Source organism: Heptranchias perlo, chromosome 3 (genome assembly GCF_035084215.1).
Source record: "Heptranchias perlo isolate sHepPer1 chromosome 3, sHepPer1.hap1, whole genome shotgun sequence".
Taxonomy (NCBI): domain Eukaryota; kingdom Metazoa; phylum Chordata; class Chondrichthyes; order Hexanchiformes; family Hexanchidae; genus Heptranchias; species Heptranchias perlo.
The window spans coordinates 17,233,249-17,249,142 of record NC_090327.1 but is presented as its reverse complement, the minus strand read 5'-3'; the positions used below and the strand labels follow the sequence as shown (position 1 = coordinate 17,249,142).

Below are 15,894 nucleotides of genomic sequence, written 5' to 3'. Positions count from 1 at the left end.
TAAAGATTTAACCAGAAGGGGACATTGTTGGATTATTGCACCATACTTACACTATTTAAAAGAAGCAGCCCATCAACGGGCCATTGTTCTGCTAAAGAAGAGATTAGGCTGTGTATGTATTCCTGGCTGGGAAAGAAGGTTAGAATAGTGGAATTGTTATTGTTCCAGGCGTGTTTCTTTAACTGTGAGCTTTTTACTTGATGCCTTGTAGCTTCAGTTCAGACGTTCGATTGATACAGAAACCTGCCTGAGATTTGTTAGGATTTGCTTTTAAAGCTATTGTGTCTTAAAATTGTCCTGGGCTACTGATCTGGCGGTGTGTTTATTTAAAACACCGTTGCATCTTCTGTAGGGTCACAGTTCTAACCTGTATCTTGCTTGAGAGTCACTCCCAGCAATGCTGCAACATTTTTCATCATTGAGTAAAGGGACATGGGTTAGGGGGTAGGAGACAGAGAGTAGGGATGAAGGGTATGTACTTCAGTTGGCACGATGCAACTACTGGGGCATGACTTTAGAAGGGAGCAGGGAGGGGAAGATAATCGGACGCGAAACCCGCAAGTTAAGTTGGCGGGATGTGCCCGGCAGCCAGCCTGATGCGGGGAAGAGATTGGGGTGGGGGGCTGATGCCGGGAAGAGATTTTGGTTGGGGGGGAGGGGGGGCTGATGCCGGGAAAAGATCGGAGGTCAGGTAAAGAGTCGGAGGTGGGGATGGTCCAGCATTTGGTAAGGGGGAGAGGAGGGAGGTCAGCTGATCACAGCGTCATGTCATGCTAGGTGAGCTTGTTGGGCCTGGATGAAGCACTCCTGCTCCTCCTGGACCACAAGCTGTGCGATAAAGGCACTCGCCTCATGGATCCAGCCCTTCCCGCCAGCTTTCGCCTGATGTGAATTGGAAGCAATAGAAAACCCGAACAGGTAAGCTTAAAGTTGCTTTACTTTTGTAATACACAAATAATTAAGTAGCTCAACTATTTCAATGAGGTTCATTACCCGTTTTAAGTATCAGCCCGCTGACGTTAAGTGGAGGTGGGACCTCCGGGTGTCCATTGCACGCACACGGATCCAAACGCACCTGGGTCAAACCCGGAAGCGGGCGTGTTGGAGCCAGGATGCGGTCCCGCTCCAAAAATCCACTATTTTTACTGCCCATCCGCCCCCAAACTACCCGTTTTTGGGTGTTAAAGTTACCCCCCTAGTGTCCCCAAGGGATCTCTACTGGGGCCTCATCTTTTCACTATATTTATCAATAGATGAAGAAGTAGAGAGCCGTATGTGTGAGGTAATCCACTTTGGACCTAAGAAAGACAGAGCAGAGCATTTTCTAAATGGTGAGAAGCTAGGAACTGTGGAGGAGCAGAGAGATTTAGAGGTCCATGTACAGAAATCACTAAAAACTAGTGCTCAATTACAAAAAATAATTAAAAGGCTAATGGAATGTTTGCCTTTATCTCAAGGGGGCAGGAATACAAAGGGGTGGAACCATAGCAAAGGTTATGCTATGGTTGTATAAAGTTCTTTTAGACTGCATCTGGAGTACTGCATTCAGTTCTGGGCACTGCACCTCAAGAAGGATCTATTGGCCTTGCAAGGGGTGCAGCACAGATTTACCAAAATGATACTAGTGTTAAAAGAGTTAAATTATGAGGACAAGTTGCATAAACTAGGCTTGTATTCCCTTGAGTATAGAAGATTAAGAGGTGATCTAATTGAGGTGTTTAAGATGATTAAAGGATTTGTTAGGGTAGATAGAGAAAAACTATTCCCTCTAGTGCGGGAGTCCAGAACAACGGGGCATAACTTCAAAATTAGAGTTCAGCTGTTCAGGGATGATCTCAGGAAGCACTTCTTCACACAAGGGTAGTGGAAATCTGGAACACACTTTCCCCCCCCTCCCCTTCCAAAAAAAACCGCAGATGCTGGGTCAATTGAAAATTTCAAAACTGAGATTGATAGATTTTTTTGTTAGGTAAGGGTGTTAAGGGATATGGGATATCAAGGCTAAGATTAGCCATGATCTAATTGAATGGCAGAACAGGCTCGAGGGGCTGAATTGCCTACTCCTGTTCCTATAGGTCTACACCCAAAATTTCCCTGCAGTCCATCATACTATAGTGACGAGAACTATCCACCCGAATATTGTGAGGGTGAAAACTGGGATAGTTCTGCCTCTTAATGGCATTCCCTTGCTACCTTATTGCTGGAGAGCAAGGAGTGGAAATAATACATAACCTACAAACCCTAAATGGAGGTCCACTGCGCATGGCGCAGCAAGGTTGCAAAGAGGCACGGGTGACAGGGAAGTGTGCTGCAAATGGTCCCTGCATTACCAAATTGGGGTCAAGGTCCATTAGTGTTGAATGGAGTATTGGGAGCTTCACTCTCCATTTGCCTCGTTAACCTTGATTTCAGGAAGCTTGATATTGTTGCTGGGAGCAAAAAAAAGGAAATATTTTAGGAATCTGTATGATTGGCATTAATTTGCACAAAACATTCACTGGCAAAAAACTTTGAAGGGGAAAATGAAACTTTAAAAAAAAATGTAAGAATACAAGCCATACAAACGATGGTGCAGCAGCACAATGTGAGAGAGCACTAACGGGAGAGATCTCCGCAATTGGCGGAGGGGAAGAGAATCTCAACTTTTATTGCCTATGTTTGAGATCCTTGTCTCCTGTATACTGTTGTACGGAGGTGATTGTATATTATTGAGGTGCTGTATAGGAAGAATTTAAATGTAACCCCTCTGGAAGAGAAGCTTTGGAAACTCGGTGAGCAGCGTTAGCAGCAGCTTTTAAAGGGTCTTCTGGAGGCTGCTCCAAAAATGGCAAATTCTTGGAGGGGAATTTTTGTGGGGCCTGGAAGAGCAGGAGTCCACAAAACCACAGCGGCCCATGCCGGCTGATTCTCATTGCCTCTTACCCCCTCCCCCGCCCCCATGCAGAGAGTAATTGTGCATGGACTTTGGATGAAGTGAATGGGCTGAGTTACTTTATCTTGCTATGTTCTTGTGACCAATTTTGATTGCCTTGAATTAAAGAGAGATTTTTCATTCTGAAGACTCCTTCAGTATTCATTGCATTGCACATAACTTTAACAGGTGTTTTTCGAATAGGTGCCAACAAGAGGTTCTGAAAAATGGGCTGAGTTGGTTCTATATTTGGACCTAATTGCCAGGCGAGCTGGATGAATTACTTGATTTTTGTTTTTTACAACACCAAGTTATAGTCCAACGATTTTATTTTTAATCCCACAAGCTTTCGGGGGCTTTCCCCTTCCTCAGGCGGTGTGGGGCTTTCCCCTTCCACACCGCCTGAGGAAGGGGAAAGCCCCCGAAAGCTTGTGGGATTAAAAATAAAATCGTTGGACTATAACTTGGTGTTGTAAAATTGTTTACAATTGTTAACCCCAGTCCATCACCGGCATCTCCACATCTTGATTTTTCTTGATCATCCTGGCCTTAATTTCTCATGACCTGGCTTGGGGCTTGAATCTGACCGATTTAAGGGATTCTCGTTCGAGGGTGGTGCAGAATGGGAAAGGATGCAGACTTCGGTCCCGTCCCACTCAGTTGCTGCTCTGAGCAACATGAAAAGTAGGGAGGCTGCAAGCAGAGGCAATGGTAATTTTCAACTTCGATGGGGCAGAAAACTGGCGGTAGCGAGTCGTCCGCCCGTTATGCACCCCTCCCAATTTTTGCATTTCATTGAATTAATGAAAAGGAAAAACAGGTGAGATTTATAATCGGAGGCTGATCCACTACCGCCAGTTTCTGCCCCATCGAAGTTAAAAATTACCCCTACACACCCTAAAACGATATGACTGCACTAAAATTGAACGAAGCACCAATGCTAACTCGCATCAACTACATGACCTCAGACATATTTCCCACTGTAAAAGCTCTTTAGTGACAAAAATGCTATTTAAAAAATAATCTAAATTATCAACTGAGCACAGTGTTTGTGTATTTTGTGCTGTATCATGTTAAATCCACTTATGTGGGGGGCTGTCGGCCTCAGTAATAAATATTCTGGCACATAAAGTGCCTCCCACATTCCCTGTAGTCGTTATTGTACAGAGCAGCAGTTCTATCGACTTTTCCTGCTGCATTCCTCAAGGCGGAGTTGCAACTCACACAAACGCCTCTTACCAGGGTGCATTGTGATTAAAAGCACAAGCTTGTCGCATCAGTACGTGCCAGTGCACATCTGTTTAAGGGCTGCTGGAACACTTTTTTTTTCTCCAGGAAATGTAGCCAATTACTTGATTCTTTTTTTTCTTCTTAACAGTCCTTTAACCCCTTGCCTATGAATCTGACATAGTCACGTAGAAACTTTGGAATCTCCTGAAATCCTTGGGAATGAAAGGTTAATTAAAAACACTGCTCTGGGCCGAGTGCTGAGTGTGGTGTAAGGTTCTGCTTTCAGTTAATCAAATCTGGAGTATGTGCTGTGTTTATTTTTTCTCCTCAACTGCCAGCCCCAATGTCTTCCTCTCCTGAAGCCGTTGACTCGTGCCAGGCTATGGTTCCACAGGTGATGGCTGCCCTCCAGTACCTCACCCAAATAGCCATTTGCACTTATGAACCTAGGCAGCGATGTTTGAAGGCTATTTGACTATGGAGGCCATTCATTACAGTCAGTAAACAATCATGTTTATGCCCAACATCTGCTCACACTTTCCAGCAGGAGTCGCTGCATAGCAATCAGGAGCGGGAACCTTGGGTTGTGTTTTTTTTACCCTTAATCTAGGGTGATGTGGCTAAAATAATATGTTTAAAGCCATTCAATTGGCTTCCATCCTGTTGTCAATTTAGATTGAGTGGTAAAGAGGTATTATCTGGCTTCTTTGCATTTTTAATTCTTTAAAGCTGCTTTGCTCTGCCGTGGTTTATTTATTAGTCTATTCCAGCAATGCTTACCATCAAACAAACAATGCTGGGGAAAATCCCCTTAGAGTACTTAGAACCATAAACATTTGACTTGGGAAGGCTAGACTTTGTGCATTCTTTCAATTGTGGTCAGAGTGATATCGGCCATATTGAAGGAAAAGTAATTTGAAAATATCTGCCAAACACTGAAATTCATTGCAGTTTCTGAAATATATACACAATATACAATTTCCTCAGAATCCGCTGATGATTTCTCAAATCTGTAGTAAGATTCAAACCATGTTCGTAAACCACTCAATCTCTGCTCCCGTGGTTTCTAATGTCTCCTGAACACCTTGATTAGATTACAGCTGTGGACTGATTCCCTGCTGATCATTTATTCTGTAAGTGAAGCCTCCTGCACATTAGATAAATCAGCAATAAGATACATTCCATGTTATGGTGATTTTTTTTTTGTTTTTAAAAACACATTGAACCATTTAAACAGGACAAAAGAGGTTTTTTTAAAAACACAGTGCTTATTCAGCAAAAGTTTAGAAAGAGGGGGGGGGAGCTTGCATATATATCTATAGTGCATTTCACGTTCTTAGGACATTTTAAAACGCTTCACAACCAATTCATTATTTTTGAAGTGCCGTCAACTGTTTTGTCTGCAAACATGGCAACCAATTCGCGCACAGCAAGGTCTTACAAACAGCAACAAGATAAATGACCAATCAGTCTGTTTTGGCCACGTTGGTTGATGAAGGAACGTTGACCGTGAGAATTCCCTGCTCCTCTTCAAATAGAACCATGGGATTTTTTTTTACATGTAGCTGAATAGGCAGGTGTTGCCTCAGCTTAATGTCCCATCAGAAAGATGGCACCGCTGACAATGCAGCAGTCCCTCACTACTGCACTGAATTGGTCAGCCTTAGATTATACGCTCAAATCCTGAAGTGGGCTTGAAATCTGTTTCATATGAGTGTGATTAGGGCCTAGTAGCTTAAGCTGAAGAAAACTGTGTGAAGCAATAAGGACACCTCAGTGGGGAAATGAACTGCCACTTAAAAATTGGTGTCTTGCTTGGTTGGTAAAGGAAAAGTGTAACTGAGTCGTACAGTCTAGAAGGTCTCTACTTCAATTTCTGGTCTGTGCTGAGTAAGCTGATCTCTGTCGGCTTTAATGCTCCCTGGGTATGGGAGGGGAAAATCACCCAGGATTCTGCCCCCTGATTGTTCTCGAGTGACCCCCATGCTGGAATATACGTTTATGTCTACTTCGGGTGAAGACAGGATTGGGTTTACATGGTCCCCCCCCCCCACCAATGGTTGAACAGCTACTTGGTGAGGTACTAGACGACAACTGGCATCCATGGAGCTGTACCCTAACAGGAATCAGTTGCTTCAGGAAAGAAGGAGGGAAGAAAATTGGCAAAAGATAAATACTGCGGGGAAATTTTCGGTTTGGGTCCAAAACTGGCGCGCTATCGGTTGTTCACCTGGCCAAGGCTAGAGTCGGGAAGCCCAAGCCATTTTCAGATTTGGGCCTGATTTTAAAATTAGCCAGCACACTGCGGGCATCAAATGGCTGCTCATTAACCATTTCTTTTTTTGCCTTCCCCAGGCTGCCTTACTAGTGATTCGGACAGTGGTGTATAATGTTGCACCATCTAAAGGGCAGGGTGAGCAAATGGTAGGCATAGTGATCCTTTTTGTATGTTTGTTGCTATCCAGAGATGACTCCTGAAACTGTGTATGAATATAGGCTGAGGACAAGGTTGAGTTTGTTCATAATCCTCCAGTTGAACAGTCTGCCAACAAAAAATCACAGTTCAGACTTGGAGAATGGCTGCTTGGGTAAGGAGGGTTGCTGTTGGCCGTGCAGCTGGGTCCCATTAAGAGTCATTCATTGTTTTTAGGGGAGGATGTTTTTTTTTATTCGTTCATGGGATGTGGGCATCGCTAGCAAGGCCAGCATTTATCGCCCATCCCTAATTGCCCTTGAGAAGGTGGTGGTGAGCCCCCGCCTTGTACCGCTGCAGTCCGTGTGGTGAAGGCTCTCCCACAGTGTTATTAGGTAGGGAGGTCCAGGATTTTGACCCAGCGACGATGAAGGAATGGCGATTATATTTTCAAGTCGGGATGGTGTGTGACTTGGAGGGGAACGTGCAGGTGGTGTTGTTCCCATGTGCCTGCTGCCCTCGTCCTTCTAGGTGGTAGAGGTCGCGGGTTTGGGAGGTGCTGTCGAAGAAGCCTTGGCGAGTGGCTGCAGTGAATCCTGTAGATGGTACACACTGCAGCCACAGTTCGCCGGTGGTGATGGATGGGGTGCTTTGTCCTGGATGGTGTTGAGCTTCTTGAGTGTTGTTGGAGCTGCACTCATCCAGACAAGTGGAGAGTATTCCATCACACTCCTGACTTGTGCCTTGTAGATGGTGGAAAGGCTTTGGGGAGTCCGGAGGTGAGTCACTCACCACAGAATACCCAGCCTCTGACCTGCTCTTGTAGCCACAGTATTTATATGGCTGGTCCAGTTAAGTTTCTGGTCAATGGTGACCCCCAGGATGTTGATGGTGGGGGATTCAGTGATGGTAATGCCATTGAATGTCAAGGGAAGGTGGTTAGACTCTCTCTCGTTGGAGATGGTCATTGCCTGGCACTTGTCTAGCGCGATTGTTACTTGCCACTTATCAGCCCAAGCCTGGACCTTGTCCAGATCTTGCTACATGCGGGCACGGACTGCTTCATTATCTGAGGGGCTGCAAATGGAACTAAACACTGTGTAATCATCAGCGAACATCCCCATTTCTGACCTTATTATGGAGGGAAGGTCATTGATGAAGTAGCTGAAGATGGTTGGGCCTAGGGCACTGCCCTGAGGAACTCTTGCAGCAATGTCCTGGGGCTGAGATGATTGGCTTGCAACAGCAACTACTATCTTCCTTTGTGTTAGGTATGAACATAAGAACATTAGAAATAGGAGCAGGAGCAGGAGTAGGCCAATCGGCCCCTCGAGCCTGCTCCGCCATTCAATAAGATCATGGCTTATCTGATCCTAATCTCAAATCTAAATTCATGTCCAATTTCCTGCCCGCTCCCCGTAACCCCTAATTCCCTTTACTTCTAGGAAACTGTCGATTTCTGTATTAAATTTATTTAAAACCAGCCATTGGAGAGTTTTCCCCCTGATTCCCATTGACTTCAATTTTACTAGGGCTCCTTGGTGCCACGCTCGGTCAAATGCTGCCTTGATGTCAAGGGCAGTCACTCTCACCTCACCTCTGGAATTCAGCTCTTTTGTCCATGTTTGGACCAAGGCTGTAATGAGGTCTGGAGCCGAGTGGTCTTGGCGGAACCCAAACTGAGCATCGGTGAGCAGGTTATTGGTGAGTGAGTGCTGCTTGATAGCACTGTCGACAACACCTTCCATCACTTTGATGATTGAGAGTGGACTGATGGGGCAGTAATTGGGCAGATTAGATTTGTCCTGCTTTTTGTGGACAGGACATACCTGGGTGAATGCCAGTCGTTGTACTGGAACAGCTTGGCTAGAGGCGTGGCTAGTTCTGGAGCACAAGTCTTCAGCACTACAGCCGGGATGTTGTTGGGGCCCATAGCCTTTGCTGCACTCGGCTGTTTCTTGATATCACTTGGAGTGAATCAAATTTGCTAAAGACTGTCTTCTGTGATTGTGGGGATATCGGGAGGAGGCCGAGATGGAACATCCACTCGGCACTTCTGGCTGAAGATGGTTCAGCCTTGTCTTTTGCACTCACGTGTTGGACTCTGCCGTCATTGAGCATGATGTGGAGATGCCGGTGATGGACTGGGGTTGACAATTGTAAACAATTTTACAACACCAAGTTATAGTCCAACAATTTTATTTGAAATTCACAAGCTTTCGGAGGCTTCCTCCTTCCTCAGGTGAATGTTGTGGAAATGAAATCCTCGAACCCTTCGCATTTATAAATCACAGAACAATGCCTGGTGATTACAGACAGTCTTTCCAACTGCCCGTTGCCACAGCAATCACAGTGTGCAGACAGAGAGGTGTTACCTAAAAGGCCACCGAATATACAAACCACCAAAAAAAAACAGAGAGGCAGAAACATAGAAAAGACAGCAAATGACCCGTTGTATTAAAAACAGATAACATATGTTCGCTGGTGGGGTTACGTGTAGCGTGACATGAACCCAAGATCCTGGTTGAGGCCGTCCTCATGGGTGCGGAACTTGGCTATCAATTTCTGCTCGACGATTTTGCGTTGTCGTGTGTCTCGAAGGCCGCCTTGGAGTATGCTTACCCGAAGGTTGGTGGCTGAATGTCCTTGACTGCTGAAGTGTTCCCCGACTGGGAGGGAACCCTCCTGTCTGGCGATTGTTGCGCGGTGTCCGTTCATCCGTTGTCGCAGCATCTGCATGGTCTCGCCAATGTACCATGCTTTGGGGCATCCTTTCCTGCAACGTATGAGGTAGACAACATTGGCCGAGTCACAGGAGTATGAACCATGCACCTGGTGGGTGGTGTCCTCTCGTGTGATGGTGGTATCTGTGTCGATGATCTGGCATGTCTTGCAGAGGTTACCGTGGCAGGTTTGTGTGGTGTCGTGGACGCTGTTCTCCTGAAAGCTAGGTAATTTGCTGCGAACGATGGTCTGTTTGAGGTTGGGTGGCTGTTTAAAGGCGAGTAGTGGAGGTGTGGGGATGGCCATAGCGAGGTGTTCGTCGTCATTGATGACATGTTGAAGGCTGCGGAGAACATGGCCTAGTTTCTCCGCTCCGGGGAAGTACTGGACGACGAAGGGTACTCTGTTGGTTGCGTCCCGTGTTAGTCTTCTGAGGAGGTCTATGCGATTTTTCGCTGTGGCCCGTCGGAACTGTCGATCGATGAGTCGAGCGTCATATCCCGTTCTTACTAGGGCATCTTTCAGCGTCTGTAGGTGTCCATCGCGTTCCTCCTCGTCTGAGCAGACCCTGTGTATTCGCAGGTTCTGAGGATGGGCATCATTGAGGATGGGGATGTTCACGGAGCCTCCTCTTCCCGTTAGTTGTTTAATTGTCCACCACCATTCACGACTGGATGTGGCAGGACTGCAGAGGTTTGATGTGATCCGTTGGTTGTGGAATCACTTAGGTCTGTCTATAGCATGTTGCTTCTGCTGTTTAGCATGCGTGTAGTCCTGAGTTGTAGCTTCACCAGGTTGGCACCTCATTTTTAGGTCCTCCTGGTGCTGCTCCTGGCATGCTCTTCTACACTCCTCATTGAACCAGGGTTGATCCCCCTGGGGAGTCAGGAGGTGATAGAGGTTACAACTTGCATTTATATAAAACGTCCCAAAGCACTTCAGAGGCACAAGTAAAATTTAAAAATGAATGCCGAGCCAAAGAGTGAGATATTGGGAGGGGTGAACAAAAGCGTGGTTAATGAGATAGGCTCTTAATTTCTTTGCATTTTAACAAGGAGTGTGGATGATTCCTGTAATCTTTTGAAATTGTAAAGATTTTGAGCAATTTTAAAAAAAAATACTAGCTGATCATCTGGGTGATACTGATAACTAGTCTGATGTCTGGAGCACAGTTGTCTTGTTGAGCTGCTAAACTAACTTTAAGGCCACTGCTCAGGTACTCCATGTAGGGAAATGGTCCGAATAGGCACTGAGGCCAATTGCAGGTTAATTGCTGTTAGTGAGGGGAGTTTGCAGAGAGCCAAGTATTTGTAAATTTCAAGCTCCATGTCAATCTGCAGACATCCCTCACCGACAGAAATGAACCTATAATTGACCTCAGCGTGAAATGACTGTGTTCCTTTCCTTTTCTGTGCTTTTGGCACTCAAAAGTATCATGTTTGAATTACAGATGCTCCCAAAACTTTTAAATAGATTTGATAATTTCTTATATACTCAACTGTTCTAATAATGTATGTTTTTTTTGCAGGAGTTGTGCCAATGCCGCCCTATAGATGGGAACTGTTCTTGTTGCAAGGAATGCATGCTTTGCTTGGGTACTCTGTGGGACGAGTGCTGCGACTGTGTGGGTGAGTTGCCTCTTTCTTCCCTTAGCTACCTGTGTAATTGTAAGATTAATCTTTTGAAGCTCTGCTTGTTGAACTGGAATTGTAAAAGAATATGAAACATACAATGTACTATTATCTGGGTCATGTTGGTATTGGAATAATTGCAGCTTGTTCAAATTTATTTTGGCACTCCCTCCAGTGCGCTTAAAAGGTCTTTACTAAGTATGTTACTTCAGTTTGTCCAGGATGTTTTTAGTGATACATACTCCAATATCAATCACAAGAAGCTATGCTGGACTTAACTATTATTGAATTATAATTTAATCAAAATATAGATGTTTAAGTGTACATGAAAACCATTCTTTTTTAATTGAAATTTCAAGAGTTTACATTCAGATATATACTCCAAGGCATTATACATTTTGTTCTGTATTTGAGGGAGGAGCATACTGGACTGCTTGTGGATACACTGGGAGTAATGTACGTTTGGGGGATGAGCAAACCATTCTGACTTCTCCACAAATATCAGCTACGTGGATTATCATATTTCTCCATATTGGATTGGATAAAAACATCTTTTTGAGTATATTTCTTCAGTTTTCACTTATTTTTCTCATTATTAAATTGTTTTTGCAAGTTATAAATCCTTATCCCTGTGATATTTTGGGCAGCAGGCAGCGGTGCTGATTACCACCTACCGCCCTCCCTCAGCTGATGAATCAGTCCTCCTCCATGTAGACCACCATTTGGAGGAAGCACTGAGGTAGCAAGGGCACAGAATGTACTCTGGGAGGGGGACTTCAATGTCCATCACCAAGAGTGGCTCGGTAGCATCGCTGCTGGCCGAGTACTGAAGGACATAGCTGCCAGACTGGGCCTGCGGCAGGTGGTGAGCGAACCAACACGAAGGAAAAACCTACTTGACCTCGTCCTAACTAACCTACCTGTCGCAGATGCGTCTGTCCATGACAGTATTGGTAGGAGTGACCACCGCACGGTCCTCGTGGAGACGAAGTCCCGACTTCGGACTGAGGAGACCATCCCACGTGTTGTGTGGCACTATCACCGTGCTAAATGGGATAGATTCAGAACAGATCTAGCAGCTCAAAACTGGGCATCCATGAGGCGTTGTGGGCCATCAGCAGCAACAGAATTGTATTCCAGCGCAATCTGTAACCTCATGGCCCGGCATATTCCTCACTCTACCATTACCAACAAGCCAGGGGATCAACCGTGGTTCAATGAAGAGTGTAGAAGAGCATGCCAGGAGCAGCACCAGGCGTACCTAAAAATGAGGTGCCAACCTGGTGAAGCTACAACACAGGACTATATGCATGCTAAACAGTGGAAGCAACATGCTATAGCCAGAGCTAAGCGATTCCACAACCAGCGGATCAGATCAAAGCTCTGCAGTCCGTCGACATCCAGTCGTGAATGGTGGTGGACAATTAAACAACTAACGGGAGGAGGAGGATTTGCAAACATCCCCATCCTCAATGATGGCGGAGTCCAGCACGTGAGTGCAAAAGAACCATCTTCAGCCAGAAGTGCCGAGTGGATGATCCATCTCGGCCTCTTCCCGATATCCCCACCATCACAGAAGCCAGTCTTCAGCCAATTCGATTCACCCCACGTGCAGTGCACTCAGCCATTTCTTGATACAGCAAAGGCTATGGGCCCTGACAACATCCCGGCTGTAGTGCTGAAGACTTGTGCTCCGGAACAAGCCGCGCCTCTAGCCAAACTGTTCCAGTACAGCTACAACACTGGCATTTATCCGACAATGTGGAAAATTGCCCAGGTATGTCCTGTCCACAGAAAGCAGGACAAATCCAATCCGGCCAATTACCGCCACATCAGTTTACTCTCAATCATCAGCAAAGTGATGGAAGGTGTCATCGTCAATGCTCTCAAGCGGCACTTACTCACCAATAACCTGCTCACCGATGCTCAGTTTGGGTTCCGCCAGGACCACTCGGCTCCAGACCTCATTACAGCCTTGGTCCAAACATGGACAAAAGAGCTGAATTCCAGAGGTGAGGTGAGGTGAGAGTGACTGCCCTTATCATCAAGGCAGCATTTGACCGAGTGTGGCACCAAGGAGCCCTAATAAAATTGCAGTCAATGAGAATCGGTGAGAAAACTCTCCAGTGGCTGGAGTCATATCTAGCACAAAGGAAGATGGTAGTGGTTGTTGGAGGTCAGTCATCTCAGCCCCTGGGCATTGCTGCAAGAGTTCCTCAGGGCAGTGTCCTAGGCACAACCATCTTCAGCTGCTTCATCAATGACCTTCCCTCCATCATAAGGTCAGAAATGGGGATGCTCGCTGATGATTGCACAATGTCCAGTTGCATTCGCAACCCCTCAGATAATGAAGCAGTCCGTGCCCGCATGCAGCAAAACCTGGACAACATCCAGGCTTGTGCTGATAAGTGGCAAGTAACATTTGCGCCAGACAAGTGCTAGACAACGACCATCTCCAACAAGAGAGAGTCTAACCACCTCCCCTTGACATTCAACGGCATTACCATCACCGAATCCCCCACCATCAACATCCTGGGAGTCACCATTGACCAGAAATTTAACTGGACCAGCCATATAAATACTGTGGCTACAAGAGCAGGTCAGAGGCTTTGTATTCTGCGGCGAGTGACTCACCTCCTGACGCTCCAAAGCCTTTCCACCATTACAAGGCACAGGTCAGGAGTGTGATGGAATACTCTCCACTTGCCTGGATGAGTGCAGCTCCAACAACATTCAAGAAGCTCACACCATCCAGGACAAAGCACCCTATCCACCACCCAAAACATTCACTCCCTTCACCACCAGCGCAGTGTGTACCATCCACAGGATGCACTGCAGCCACTCGCCAAGGCTTCTTCGACAGCACCTCCCAAACCTGCGACCTCTACCACCTAGAAGGACAAGAGCAGCAGGCACATGGGAACAATGCCACCTGCACGTTCCCCTCCAAGTCACACACCTTCCCGACTTGGAAATATATCACTGTTTCTTCATCGTCGCTGGGCCAAAATCCTGGAACTCCCTTCCTAACAGCACTGTGGGAGAACCTTCACCACACGGACTGCAACGGTTCAAGAAGGCGGCTCACCACCACCTTCTCAAGGGCAATTAGGGATGGGCAATAAATGCTGGCCTCGCCAGCGACGCCCACATCCCATGAACGAATTTTTTTTTTAAAAAGGCAACAATCCAGCACAAGGTTGGTCTTCTGGTCTGCAAGGAATTTAAATCTGTTGGCTGTTACTGTTTTAGAGGTAATTAGCTAAACTATTTTTAAGCTGTTTGAAGCCACAGTCAACTGAGCATTTCCTGTTGGCTTTAATTCATTCAATAAGTTTGTTTTAGTCTTTATGTGCACTTCGATTGTACCCCAAAAACCAGATCCCTAGTTAATCCCTAATTTAACATGCCTTTTTTGAGCTCCATTCGTGCTCTTTCAGGAGTAACTACTTTGTGTCAGTCTTCACGGTAGAGGAAGAGCACAATATAATTGACATTCCAGGGAAACTGGTAATGAATCAAGGACTGGAACTCACTAAGGTTAATGTAAGCAAGAAAACAGTATTAGCTGTTTAATGGCACTAAAGACTGACAAATCCACTGGACATGATGGTTTCCACCCCATGGTTTTAAAGGAAGTAGATGAGGAAATTGCAGGTGCTTTAGCCATAATCTTCCAAAGTGTGCTAGATTCAGGAATTGTCCCTTTTTTGGATTTGAAAATTGCAAATGTAACTCTTCTATTTAAGAAAGCTGAGAGAGAAACCAGGAAATTATAGACCTGTTAGTCTAACATATGTTGTGGGGAAGTTATTGGAATCTTTAATTAAGGACAGAGTGACTGAGCACTTAGAGAAATTGGACCTGATTAGAGTGAGTCAACATGGATTTGTAAAGGGTAGGCCGTGTCTAACGAACCTAATTGGATTTTTTGAGGAATTAACTAAAGTAATAGATGGCAATGTCTATGATGTAATTTATACAGACTTCCAGAAGGTTCCACATAAGAGACTGTTAGCTAAAATTGAAGTTCATGGAATTGAAGGCAAATTATTGACCTAGTTAGGAGATTGGTTAGGCAGTAGAAGACAGAGAGTAGGGATACTCGGATTGGAAGGAAGTGACGAGTGGTGTCCCACAAGGATCTGTGCTGTGGCCTCAACTATTCACTATATTTATTAATGACATAGATAACACAATAGAGAGCAACGTGTCCAAGTTTGCCGATGACACAAAGATTGGTGGTATAGTAAGTAGTGTAGACAGGAGCATAAAATTACAAAGATATATTGATAAATTAAGTGTGTGGGCAAAACTGGCGGGTGGATTTCAATGCAGGTAAGTGTGAGGTCATCCATTTTGGACTAAAAAGGATAGATCTGAGTTTATTAAATGGTGAAAGCCAGGAACAGTGAAGGTCCAAAGAGATTTAGGGGTCCATGTACACAGATCACTAAAATGTAGTAGTAAGGTACAAAAAATAATCAAAAAGGCTAATGGAGTGTTAGCCTTTATAACTAGAGGGCTAGAATATAAAGGGGAGGAAGTTTTGCTACAGCTATGCAAAGCTCGGGTTAAATCACATCCACAGTACTTTTTTTCAGTTCTGGGCAACCTTAGAAAGGATATATATAAGATTGTGGCGCATGGAATAAAGGGGGCAGTAGCAACTTGGATACAGAATTGGCTAAGGGACAGGAAACGGAGAGTAGTGGTGAACGGTTGTTTTTTGGACTGGAGGGAGGTGTACAGTGGTGTTCCCCAGGGGTCAGTGCTGGGACCACTGCTTTTCTTGAAATATATTAATGACTTGGACTTGGGTGTACAGGGCACAATTTCCAAATTTGCAGATGACACAAAACTTGGAAGGATAGTAAACAGTGAGGAGGATAGTGATGGACTTCAATAGGATATAGACAGGCTGGTGGAATGGGCAGACACATGGCAGATGAAATTTAACGCAGAAAAATGCGAAGTGATACATT

At 45.3% G+C, this 15,894-nt stretch overlaps 1 protein-coding gene across 2 annotated transcripts in view; it reads left to right on the top strand.

Annotated features, from left to right (window-relative positions):
• twsg1a (twisted gastrulation BMP signaling modulator 1a) overlaps positions 1-15,894 on the top strand; it is a 63,852-nt gene that overhangs the window by 17,148 nt on the left and 30,810 nt on the right. For both annotated transcript variants that reach the window (XM_067975050.1, XM_067975058.1), the window contains exon 3: positions 10,807-10,906. In XM_067975050.1, the coding sequence (XP_067831151.1) occupies positions 10,807-10,906 (100 nt within the window). The remainder of the gene's footprint in view (positions 1-10,806; positions 10,907-15,894) is intronic.